This window comes from Hippichthys cyanospilos, chromosome 2 (assembly GCF_059441005.1).
Source record: "Hippichthys cyanospilos isolate Australia breed blue-spotted pipefish chromosome 2, RoL_Hcya_1.0, whole genome shotgun sequence".
NCBI classification, from domain to species: domain Eukaryota; kingdom Metazoa; phylum Chordata; class Actinopteri; order Syngnathiformes; family Syngnathidae; genus Hippichthys; species Hippichthys cyanospilos.
In genome coordinates, this window is record NC_142370.1 from 8787061 (window position 1) to 8800234 (window position 13174).

Sequence of the window (13174 nt, forward strand, 5' to 3'; positions counted from 1 at the left end):
TTGCTAGGTTTATAACATTGATGATGATTGTAATCATCCAAATTTGCACAAAAAAAAGCGACCTTTTATTTTGGGGGCCCAGCGAGTGTATAACATGACCACTTGGACACAAGTCATCGTTGTAAGGATCCAATTAGGCAACTGTTTTCCTTCTTTTCTGAAGGAATTCTTCATTCCACATTAAGCCTCGTGAGAACCCAGGTGCATGGATGACCACGCAGGCAGCCGCACATATCTCACATGTCACAAGCCAGCAAGGAGACATAACAACAAAACCACATTAATACAATGCTTGACATGATACAGATTTTACCAGTTAACAGCTTTATAAAGACAAGAACAAGTGTCAAAATTATGCAGGGATTTTGAAAAGCTCCTCAAAGCTCATTGGTTATTTAAATACTGGCATGAGGTGGCAATAGCAAAAAAACTTGGGCAAATAAGTCAACATCAGATCGTGGGGACAGAACGGGCACAGGAAAATTAACAACAGGCAAACAACAGCACACACAGCGGGCTATCCGCAACACAAGGAAGCCACAGTTGCTGTTTTTGCCTGTTCTTTCAAAGGTAAATTCTTGTTGTATCGCAATGCCTTTGCGTAGATTAACTAGTCATCCTAACTCCCAAACTAGTTGTTGTGCACCGTTTCGAAATTTGTGCTGAAGACTCCCTCTCCCTCTTCTCTCCTTCTTTCATTTGCGATTGTCATACAAACCATCTATCGACTCTTTTATCGCCTCAGAAACTCGCTCGGCTGCACACAAGGCACAAACTGACATCCAAAACGTAATTTGAATTACGTTGGCTAAAAGAAACTGGCTGCTGCAGCTGTGCGTCGCTACCCACATAATATAATGAACGTTTACTAGACCTTTGATTATATTTTAAAAAAATATGTTGATTTGATCGCATTTATTGACACCTTTGAAATGTATAGATGGTTTTTAAAATGAATAACTGTAAATAATATACATTGTCCTTTGGAAAATGATTTCAATTGTGTGTATGAGAGTCTTAAGCTAGTGGACGTTCAATCTGTTTGTGATGCGTGAAATCAAAGTCTTTCATGTATATGCGAGTGCTGCAGTTATGTATAGGCGAGGTAATCTTCTATGTCCCTCACGGGCCCTCATAACAGACGGCTTGCTCTGACGGACTCAGAATCAGTTTACCATCCCCCAGTCTATTTTGTCGACAGCGGTCTTGGCGTTAAAATTGCCGATCCAGGATCAGCCACTTAACTCAAGCCGTCCTTGTTTCTCCCCGGGCCAAGCCGGTTGACGTCTCCGCGGCCTAGCCCCCACCCTTCCAGTTTGGCCCAGCTGCAGCTTGTGGCTTGTGTCCGATTCTCATTGGCCCGCTGGCTCCTTGTGGGCGGAGCGAAGGCGTGTCCCTGTGTATTGTGATCTCACAATCAGCTGTTTTGTACGTTCTACATACTGATCTGAGGATCAGCTGGAGGCAGCAATAAACAGGAGGAAAAAACGACAGCAGGCTCGAAAAGCTGCAGATGTTATGATCTGAAACATCGGTGTAATATTTTTACACGAAGCCCTTCTTCTGAGAAGAAAGCCTTTTATTTTTATACGATGGTGTTTTAACTACCTCTCTTTAAAGGCTATCTAAAGCTATGCTTTAAGAATTGTCGTTCCTACTGTGTGTGCTCTCGTTTACAACTTGAATAACATTGCAGAGGCAGGTAAGAAGCTGATCATATTGTGTTTTTTGTGTGTGTTCGTCACCCCCTCTGCCTAATCAAATGACAGATGAAGTCACCAGTCGTTATGGAAAAATTCCATCGCGTATCGTCACGGTCACCTACTGCTTGCTCAATCCTTCAATGTCGCCTGTGATTCAAAGCGTTTAATTCGGTGTTATTCGACGCATTTTGCCTGGGAAGATGACACGGATCCGTTCTGCATTGTGCGGTCGCTGTTGTACAAACTGCAGCAAAAAGCTCGATGGCGGATGTTATTTTCCCACAAGGTGAAGCGTCGACATCGCTGTTATTTATTTATTTTATTTTTTTTTTGGGGGGGGGTGTCTGCGTTATAGTCAATGCGGGTCGCCGTGACTGTCATTGCTTTGACCCTTCAACTGGATAAGGCATCTGTAACCTGGATACCAAAACTGACACAAAGTCTGCCGCTAGCTGGCAGGCTACGCATTTTACCGTCGATTTAACTGCTTTCCCGAAACGATCGATCCACGTAACATCGACGCATATTTAACGATTCTTTTTTTCTACGGTGGATGACATGGAATTTGTACGCGGTGGTAAACGGAGAAGGACTTATTTAGTCTGGCGTTAAGGATAGTATGTCCTCGAAATTGACTGTGCGCTTCGCACTCTTCTGCGGATGGGTGACGATGTGATTACGTCACAGCGTCTTGTTTTCATTCTCTGGACACGCCCACGATGTAAGCCCCGCCCTCAGCAGGCAATAGGGCCGCTTGGGTCACTTTTCTTGCGTAATACAACGTCCTGTTGAGAAAGGCACTATTAAGTATGTTTTTTTATGTTTTTAATACATTAGTGTTAAAATATAAGCTTCTGAACACTATGTAGAACAGGGGTGTGCAATTCATGGCTCTAAAGTCACATGGAAATTAATGTAATTAATGTAACAACAACACCCTTGTGAGGTATTTTGTCCAATTCTTTGATCTTTACATCAAAAAACATTTCACATCAAAAGGAAAGCATTAAAAGAAGGCAAAAAGGAGCTGAAATTTCACTGATGATGACAGCATGGCAGTTCAAAATTAAATTGGTTAAAATACTGCTAGAATGATGTGGACGAAAATGACCTTAAAATGATCAAAATACAGCATAAGTGCTCTGTGGAGTTCATTTTTACCATATTCTTCTCCAAATAAGGACAGAGATTCATGCCTTATGTTCTGGAACTCTTGTCAGCAGACTTTAGGGTTCACGTGAACATTTTGAACCTTATATATCACTGAAACACATTGGATCAGATCTTATAGTCCCTTTCACAATACATCCTGAAAAGGTCCCTTTTAATGTTCTGTACATTTGAATGTGCCTTGTATGTTGCTTAATTTCGCAGACAGCTTTTTTTTCCTTTCTATTTCTTAAAACTAACATTTAGGGACACGTTTTAAAACCTAGTAGCTTTATGAGATCATATACAATACCTGAACAAAACCAAGGGATTTTTTCTCTATTTTAGGGACACGGTTTAAAACCTGGCAGCTTTATGAGATCATATATGAGTGAATCAAAACCAAGGGAAATCCACCAGTTTTATTTTGTTTTTGACCAGTTATGTTTTAAGCATCCCCACAAGCATGGCATTCTGATTAATATTGGGATTGTGGAATGTGAGTCAGAAATCAGTCTACTCCTTTTTAACCATCTCAGGGGGCAGCCATTTTGCCACTTGCAGTCAAATGAAAATGATAGTTGCTCAGAGCTCAGGTAACAACCAATTATGGCTCAACTTTCAAACTTCACATGACCTAACTCAGGAAAGAGGTGAGGTGTGAGTCATTGTTACCTGAGCAACTGTGATGTCATGTTCAGGCCATCACTGTGATGGATACAAAAAGTGGGATTTTGCCCCCAGCTTCATATTCCACAAATGTAATATAAAGAATGTTGTTTAGACTATATGGAACAGAGTTTTGAGTTGGCCTCCTCTAAGTCTTTACCAAGACAGTGTTGCTTTGTAATGACAGCGGGTACGAATTTAACAAAGTGTAGTATTGTGCCTTTGCAATCTGCAGTGATGCTGAAGTACTGAAATATTACATAATTTATTAGCTACACAGTCAAAAGCTTGGACACACTTTCTTATGTACTTTAAACTGGTGAATATGAAGGAGGCAAAATATTAGAAACAGCCTATCTTAAACACGTTTAATGATGAAACGTCTATACATCCTTTTTCAGACATAATTTTTGGATTAAAAAAAGACCTTTTATATTCAGCAAGTCCAGAAGATAATTCATAGAACATGTTTTATTCCTGGCTCATCTGCTGGAGAATTGCATCCTTAATGAAAATGGTGTGCCCACATTTGAGAACTACTTTTCTATACCTTTCTTTGCTAACAAAAATACAAAATTAAAAGGGTTTTTAGTCATGCTACACAGATGATACGTCAGAGTTATGAAATAGTTTGTCAGCGGAAGGGGGGCTGACAGGTTTCTGTATGGAGGGAAAACAAACTTTCTAGTACTAATTCTTTGTGATCATTTCACAAAATTATGCATTGCAAGCGGTAACAACATTTTCTAATACCGTTATTATCTGTGCTTTCTTTTAGGCCTTTGCTGCAAACCAAGTGAAACCTTACATTTGCACTACTGAAGCCCACGCTCTCCTTGTCTAAACCAAGATCCACCAAAAGGGCTCTGAGTCAAAGCAAAGTCAAATAATAATACACAGCTACGAGTCTTACCTAAAAACGAAAACCATCCAAAGGCAGCTACAGCTTTTTTTAAACTTTGATTTGCCTGACTCCAAGTCTTCAGAAGTTAAGGCCAAGCCGTCATGTTTCAACGTCTGAGCAACTTGCTGTTTGGGGAGGTGGAAGAAGTTGCAGCTGAGCTGAAGGGACCGAATCCCTGCGTGACGGAGGCCGATGAGGAAGGATGGATGCTTGTCAACCTGTCTGGTGAGTCTCCTGGAGGTGTTTGACTCATGGAAATTAGCTTTCCAGAGTTAAATAACATGGGATGACCAACTATAGTGAAATCAAATTTACAGATTTATGCGAGCGCTGTCCCCACTTGTACTGAACGTAACGCTTGGAGCTGAATGGAATAGAAGGGCATGTTGGGCGCTGTAGTCAGGAATTGATCAGGTGCAGGCCCAGAAGGACAACTTGCCTGAAATATTTTCAGACAGATCTCAATTTGTGACCAAGTGAATAGTTTTAAAGGTCCTCTATGATGCTATTTTAAACTTTGCACTTGTACGATTATATTAGGGGTGTTCAATACCAGTGCTAGTACTCAACTCTTGAGTAGTCACTAAATAAAACATTTTTAATACACATTACCCCCACTATTTGTATTTAAATCTAATTTGTCATTTCTACATTGTGATTGTAAACCGCTCCCAAGAGAAGGGACAATTCTAGTATTGGCTTCCAGCAGAAGTAACAATTCCTTGAACTAAGGCCAGGTATCGGCCCAATATTTGGTATCGATCCTTGCCCATCCTACTTTTGGCACAAAGGCAATTTTATTTCACAAAGTAAAGCCTAGTGCACTAAAATCCCTCTTCTCACCATGTGGCTGCCAGACCCGTTCATAATGTTGTCCTCACAGATGCCAATACCAAGTTATCCATACCACTAATATTTTTGATAAGGGATATTAAAGGCCATTTTCTTTTTGAGGCTGACACCAATTAAGTACTCAACTTTTGAATAGTCACTGATACCAATACAAGTACTCAACTCTTGGAATAGTAACTGACACCAACACCAAGTATGAAACGAACGTATGAGTACTTTTCATGCACAAAAATTGCCCCAAAATGACTGACAATGAAGGCCGATATATTTAAATATAAAATTTTCCTTTGTAAATTTTCATGAATCAAAGGTAACGTCTTCTAATTTGTCACTTCTAGGTTATCATAAAATTGCTCCAAGAGAGTGGCTGATACCAGTATCGGCTGCCAAGGCTGGCTGGTACCTTGAAACAAGGCCAAGTATCACCCTGATGCTGATACTTGATTCACCCACACCCAGTTTCCATGATAAAGGACCTTTAAAATAAAACGAGTCTTCAAAAGCCAAACAAACTATGAAAAATAGGAGAAACGGTCAAAACCCAAGAGGGTCAACACAACTAATGATGTGACTCTTTTATGTTTTGTGTCTCCTTGCCCCCCTCTTCTCCCCCCTCCCCTTCGATCTTTTTTTATTTTTTTTGTATACACCCTTACATTCCCACACTTGGTATGCGTGCGCGTGCGTGTGATGGCCACAAAACCATCCCCTCTACCTGCATGGCATTTCGAATCTTGACCACATTTGCATCAAATCCTCCCACCTCCGCCTTCTTGGCATGCGCCCCCTCCCTGATGTCATGCGTGCCATGCGGCACTTAGATGAGTCTGGCTGCATAACGCAAGCTGATGCTGAGACACAGGCCCAATTTAAGATTGCACATCCAATCCCAGACAGTAACCAGTCGAACCTTGAAGATGCTCAAATACGGACTGAATGCCAAACTTCTGCTCCCCGCTCACCAAACAAGCGACGGCGCGTTCGTAACGGCCGGGCGCATGGGGCGCTATTGCCCACGGGTGCCGCCGCATTGTCAAGACGGGCCAGACTGTCCGCAGCGTCCTCGACTGCTCAGTCGACTTCTCCTGGCGGGAGCGAGTGCGGGGGCAGCGGGGATAGCAGTAGAGCGGGCTCAGAGAGGGGCTGCATGGATGAGAGCTGGTTTGTCACCCCTCCCCCCTGTTTCACTGCAGAAGGAGCCACGGCGGAGACCAGCCCCATGGAGGACCTGCTCATCGAGCACCCCAGCATGTCCGTGTATGTCTCGCCTGGGAACTTGTCCGTGGTCTCCAATGGCAACCTCTCCGCGGTGGGCGAGGATAGCATTGTCAGCATGTCAAGTAGCGTCAGGTGAGACTCCCTCTCCCCAAACAGCTCCGTCATTGCATCACTCGGGATTTTCAGGGCGCACAGTGGCCTGGTTTTTAATTTATGTCAGCAATAGGTTCCAGTGCATTCAACATGACAATATACGGGGGCTGCCGCAAGGCTCTGTATTGGGCCCCTTGCTGTTTTGTCATTTACAGCAACAATCAAAAGTTTGGGTATCACAGATAAAAAAAAAAAAAAAGTGTTTGTTTATTTATGAAATCATGCTCTTTTAAAATAAAGAGTGTTATGCTCGCTTGCGTTGCTGCAACATTTTATCCATGTTGGTTGATGGAGGAGTTTTAAACGGATGCTTCTTTAAAATGTCTTCGGATTATTTTTAGACTATTGATACTGATTATCGAGCACTGATTATGTACTCAAATAGGATGGCATACTCTGGCCTCTTAAAGTGCCAGTAACTGATACATGTTTATTCATATGTCAAAAGTGGGACAACTACCATCGTGTACTTGTGTCTTATTTGTGCCTTAAAAAAATTGTCAGCATTTTTGGAATGACTGAAAAACTCACACTTACACAAGATATATGTTGCTTTTGGTCCCCAATGTTCATACAATGTTGGGTAAAAGGCCTTTTGTTTTCCCTCCTCCTTATGCATGGCATACACAACAAAGAATAGAGGATAAGTGGTTAAATAATGAAAACACTTTTGAATGTGCAAAAAAAAAAAAAGAGTCCAAGAACAAACACTAGCTTTTTCATACTGTTTTAGTTAAATTACTTAATGTTTGATGAGAGAAAAGTAGATATGATAGGTTTTTGAGGCTGGAAAAATGATGATTTGGATACATAATTCAGTACATGCGGCATCAACATCCCCTCACATTGTGTCTTTTTCTCTTGAGTTTGCATGTTTTGTGCATTCCTAGGCACACATGACCTTTTTTTTGTGTGAAGCGCAGCAGTATTTAGTAGCAATAATGATCGTCAAGCAGCGCTAATGCTAATCATTGTCTTGGCTAAAAATTGTCATCTATGATGCTTTTTTTTTTCCTCCCACAATTTTATTGTTGATTTTTGCACAATGATCTCTGGGAATATTCACAACGCCCACCAGGAACTTAAAAGAGACTGTAAACTGGCATCAGATACCCACTTCGGGTACCAGGATTGATAGCATGACCGGTGTAGTCTATTTCTCCAATGCAGGTTTTTTTGGTGCATTGAGAGATTACAGACAGCTTGCTTGAATTATAAATAGAAACTCGTCAGTCATTGTGCATCATATAAGACTTTATTTAATAACTTGCGCTTATTGTAATGCAGTGTATTGGTCAAATAACTCTATAACCAGCTTTAATGATCCAAAGTTCCAATTTTACATTATAAAAATCTTAGATAAGCATCCTACAAAAGAAAAAAAATGCTATTGTGACTGACCTACTCACTCAATGAGGTATTTATTGGTTAAACAAAGGTTTGATAACTAAAACGGTTGTTGTCTTGTCCCCACTTCCTGCAGCAGAGTTGCAGAGCCAGCTGCCGCCTCGGCCACGCACACCCCTGGTCCGTTCAGGGTGAGTTTTGGAGCGTACGTCCAACCTAAGATAGCTCAAGTGGCCAGAGTCCAGCGTAGCAAAGCTCGCATGGAGAGGCGCCACCTGAGCCGTAACCGCATCCAACGCCAAAACCGTACCAGGGAGCAGATTCCCCGCCATGCCAGTCACGCCCGAAACACCTTCCTGCACCAGCCTAGCAAGCGTAACTTCTGCCACTAGAAGCTCAGAAAAAGTGGGGGCAGCGTTTACTCTGAGGGCATTACAAAAGTAGAGTCATCTTTCATTCTGTGCATTCAATCATCTTGATTTATTTTACGCGCATTCTGTCAAATTGAGTTTGTGGTACACATTTGGACTAATTAGATTCTCCATATTTTGCTGTTAAGCCCTCAGAGTAGATCATAAAGAGATCTCTAAGTATACCTTCTGCAGTATCCAAAAAGGAAAAAAAAAAAAAAAAAAATAATGTTTAAAAAAAAGCTTTATTCGTTTTCTGTTAAGAAAAATAGGTTTAACCCAAATTTGTAGATTAATTGCAATACAGTACATTAGTTCACTTCATGAGTCATTCAACATGAAGTGATAACACTCTAAAGAGAAAAGAAAAATAGTGGGAACATGGCTCAAAATTAGTTACTGAGAGGGCAGCTCATTTCCCCACATCTCTGTTAACTCAGTATGTCCACATGAAACTTAATTTTTGTTCCCAAGAACAAAGAGGATGGATGTACTGTTAGTTATAATTTGTGAGATGAAAAGCACAATAATATATCTATTGCATTTGCATTGAAGCAAACGATTTCAACATAGAAATTGAACATTGTGTGATTCCTCATATCTCACTTTGACAAGAATGAGAGCAAGTAGACGATGGCGAGAGAATGAGAGCAAATCAGACTAAAGAGTACAAGAAACCATTCAGCAGTTTGGAAGCAAAAACTTGTGTTTCAGATTCATCGAAAAAAAATGTAAAGTGACCCATGACTATAACCTGTGTTGTCAAGCATCAAGATCCTTCACAATTTGACTGCAGTGGGAATTGAAATTTGGGTACTCCAGGTCAAATTTGTTATGTGTATAAAAAAGTGAAGGAAAAATTGGAAGGAAGGGAAAAAAATGTCCTCCCATCATTTGCACTTTGAAAGTAACAAAAAAAATAATGGCATTTGCAAAAGTGTGGGCACCTTGCAGAGTTTATATCATGCATTGCTTACTTGGAAAGCTGACACCTGACAGTGTTACACAATCATTGTCTGGAAAGGACCGTTGATGTTCTTCTCGGAGTAACGACTGATCCGACTTTGCCCAAACAATCCGAACCTTCTGTTCCCTAGCTGTTGTCTAGAACATAAAACTGAAAATAATTGCTGATCGCAAAGCAAGAGAAGCCTACAAAAAGATAGCCAGGTGGTTTTCAAACATCAATATCCTCTGTTTGGAAAGTAATGAAGAAATAGACCAAGAATTATATCAAGATTAACACCTGGAAAGATTGTGAGAACCACCATCTTCTATAGCGAGTTCTCTATAGAGATATACTTGTAAAAATACGGCCTTAATGAAGGTTTCACCATAAGAAAACCTCTTATACATCTTCACCTCAAAAATTAAAATTTGATGCAAAAAGAACATCCTGATGCATTTTGGAAACAAGCTTAGTTGCCCACTTCAAAAATAACTCACACCTTCAAAATCTGACCACGGCATCAATGAAGATCTTAAGGATATACCTTAGCAGAGCAGCCCAGAAATAACAGAACTGGGACTTTCGTGTGGAAAAATGGACAAAGATGCCACATGGGAAGTGAAGGAATCTTTGCTGGCTACAAAAAGTGTTTCCAAGGAGAAGTACAAGTTAATGACACTGCAGGGTGCCTGAACATTTGCAGACTTCCATTGTGTTAAAGATGTAAATGATGCGACATATTGCCACGTCTGTAATGTGATGCCTTTTCCCTTGTGTTTTTATTTGAATAACCAGGGGTGGGCATTTTACAAACTTACTGCTCCATGATTTATCGGTGCCCTCCGTCATTGTCAGTCCCCCATTTTCTTTTTTTTAATCAACCCAAACTAATATCTAGTCACTTGTTTTACCTTTGTTTCCGTTGTTAGTTTGTCACCGTGGGGAAGGCATTTCACAAATTTTTGCTGGTGAAATAATTGCAAACAGGTCTTGTGTTTGGGTCACATGATATGCCAGGATGTAGCAAGTGTATGGCAAGCGGTATTGATGGCATAGCTCTTTATTTTGTTTTGTTAGATTTTGAGTCTGTGCATGGTTCCACCAATATCAATCTGTTCACCAATCATGTGTCAAATCTACCAGCTGAAGCAATGTGCCCAGCACACACCAGCCATTGTGTGTGCTGTGATTCTTCTTTTTTATGAAACCAAAAATGAAATGATGGTTTCATCCATTATTCCCGTTATCCTTCATTAACTCATTCATTGCCGGCACAGAAAAAAAAAAGACTATAGCCGTTAATGTCATTGAATGGAAGATTCCTGATTAAGCTTTTTTTTCTTAAAGAAAAAGTAACATCAGGTCATTTGAACACCCAACATCCGCCATTTGTTCCTGTATGCCCACCAAACTCTACAGTGTCCAATCCGAGGTTCAGCTTAATGATATGTATGAAACAATATTAAACAATGGTGCTGAATTGTAAACTAATGTTTGTATATTATTGGAGACATGATGTACGTTTGCACTGTCATTTTTGTGGGTCAAAAGTTTCAGTGGTGTGCTGTGTGCTTTTTTTTTTTTTCTTTTGTGATCCTTTCGCTTGTTTTTTTCATTTTCAAAATCTTCATTATAGTTTTTTTTCTTTTCATGTTCGTTATGATAGTACTTTATCAACCTGTAAATATCCTATGAAAGTGCTCTGTTAATTGTCAAACTCACAGTTCAAATGGAGTGAGTTGAATCCTGTCTGCATCACTTAAGGTTTTGATGGGAAAATAAAACTTCATGAACCCATTGTGATTTCTTTACCTCTCTAGAGGGTGCTCTTGGTTTAAAAGTAAAGGCTCTTGCAACAGAAAATTTCCACTGCATCGAACCAAAAGTGAGACCTAAGGGAGTAAAAAAAAGTTTAAGGTACTTCTTCATGAAGTGCTTGTGATATTTTTTTTACTCCTTTAGATGGTGCTCTTGGTTTAAAGAGAGGCTAGTGCATAGAAATGTATTTCCACTGCTCATTTAAACCAAGAGTGGCATATAGAGGAGTAAAAAAACAAAAAAAATGGAGAGGGCTTCCAGGTGGCCCACGTGGGATCTTGCCTCCATTTTAAGTCACAATTTACTGAGGAGCACAATGAAAATCTCACCAGGCTCACAGTAGATGTGCCAAAGGTGTGCGTACACTGCCTCCCAGGGGGTCCGTTAGGACTTTTGAGGGGATGTTGACATAGCTGGAGTACAAGCTTACTGCTGTGTTGAAAAGAGTGGCCGGCCGGTGATGCTTTCACAATCTCTGCTAACACAATGAGATTCAAGTCTTTTCATTTTTCTTTATATGTGCATACCAAACTTGTTTTGTTCCAACGAATCTCATAGCGGGCACTTATATTAAAGTATCTTTATTTCCCCCTGTATTTGCTGTGTATGTTGTGCAGGGTATAGACATGAAATGACAATTCTTGAGATCACAGATATACTTGTGCGAGATTATGGGTGGGTGTATGCGCATGCATGTAAAATGCAAAAATCAAGATGTGTTTGCAAAAATGCCCTGTTTTTTTTTTCCTCACTGCTCTTGTCATGCCAGAAAGAAATGTGCTTGGTGTGTTGTGAGTATTAGAAAGTGTGTGTTCAGAGTAAAAAAAAAAAAAAAAAAAAAAAAGCAACAATGTGGAAAGGGAGTGGTCATGCTATGTATGGAACATTGAAATTGAAAGTTAAAATGAGGCAGGAGACAGTTGATATTCTAAGAAATCTAATGATGTATATTTATCATAATAATAACACATTGAATATGCTTGTATTTTCCTGTATAGTATTTAGAGCTAGGATGATTTAAATGAAAATCAATGAATGTGTGGGAGTTTCTGATGTTATATGTCGCGCCCTGATATGATGGCAGCTTACCAACACATGAGCTTTGGCCCATGTTTACATCTCAAAATAGTACACACCTCCCTATGAAATGAAATATTTAGAAACAAATTGTGGTGTATCTGATATCTATGGTGATTGTGCCTTCCACTTTTTTCTGCATGTTTTTGTGATTGTTTTGTTTTAAAATCTCCATCCCTACAGTGAACAGTTGTCCATGAACAGGCAAAACCTATGCAAAGCAAACTGATGGGTATTTCAGCATCCATTCAGAAAACACAGGTACTTTCCCACCAACCCACTCTCAAAACAACACAATAAATGCTCAGGTTAACGCCTCAATCTCGTGTCGTTATTTTCATGTCGGAGGTAGCCAAATTATTGCGCACAATAGTGATAGTTATATAAAGGAATAAAATGAATTGCACTAATCCACACATATTATAGCTTTTTCTCAAAACTAATATTGGTCAGTGCACACAATGGTTGAACAAACATGCCATTTTTAGGGTCTCCTAAAAGTAATGACTTAAGTAAAGTTGGCAAGATATTGGCAGATTCGGACTTTCGCGATCAATACCTCTCAGATAAAACGTCGTCGAAACACCAAAGTCGCCTTTATGCCTCCTTCGTAACACAGACTACCAGCTACAATGTCAAAAAAAGACATTTGTAAAATATTTAAACCGTTTCTTTCGGTGAAAAGACGCAATTGAGCTCTATGAGCAGCAGAGGCTGGGCGAGCGCGCAAGGGACCGTCTGCAAAATACTAGATGAGGAGGGGGGAAAAAAACAATAACGCCACAATTTGTGATTATGAATTCAACGAACAAATCAAAGACATTAACATAATCATATTGGGACAGTGCTTTTGAATAAAAAAAGCGTTTGTTTAATTTTGGATAATTTGTGTACTTAAAAATCATTAATAAACTGTATATTCATC

The 13174-nt window shown here is 40.0% G+C and overlaps 1 protein-coding gene across 4 annotated transcripts; it reads left to right on the plus strand.

Annotated features, from left to right (window-relative positions):
• The first annotated feature begins 1438 nt into the window (after positions 1-1438).
• Positions 1439-12570, plus strand: tp53inp2b (tumor protein p53 inducible nuclear protein 2b). 4 transcript variants are annotated; one of them, XM_088407708.1, is made up of 4 exons: positions 1439-1702; positions 4300-4650; positions 6099-6627; positions 8132-12570. In XM_088407708.1, the coding sequence occupies exons 2-4, from the start codon at positions 4527-4529 to the stop codon at positions 8385-8387; spliced, it is 909 nt and encodes a 302-aa protein (XP_088263834.1). In that variant the 5' UTR covers positions 1439-1702; positions 4300-4526; the 3' UTR covers positions 8388-12570. The 4 variants fall into 4 exon arrangements, with proteins under 4 accessions (XP_088263834.1, XP_088263836.1, XP_088263837.1 ...); XM_088407710.1 differs by having other exon boundaries at positions 8135-12570; XM_088407711.1 differs by having other exon boundaries at positions 6471-6627.
• The last annotated feature ends 604 nt before the right edge of the window (positions 12571-13174 follow it).

What these genes read in the sequence shown, in the direction of transcription:
- tp53inp2b (XM_088407708.1), top strand. Translation starts at nt 4,527, where the DNA reads ATGTTTCAACGTCTGAGCAACTTGCTGTTTGGGGAGGTGGAAGAAGTT. An exon ending in GATGCTTGTCAACCTGTCTG is followed by an intron (nt 4,651 to 6,098) that starts GTGAGTCTCCTG and finishes TGCGGCACTTAG; the next exon opens with ATGAGTCTGGCTGCATAACG. An exon ending in AGCATGTCAAGTAGCGTCAG is followed by an intron (nt 6,628 to 8,131) that starts GTGAGACTCCCT and finishes CACTTCCTGCAG; the next exon opens with CAGAGTTGCAGAGCCAGCTG.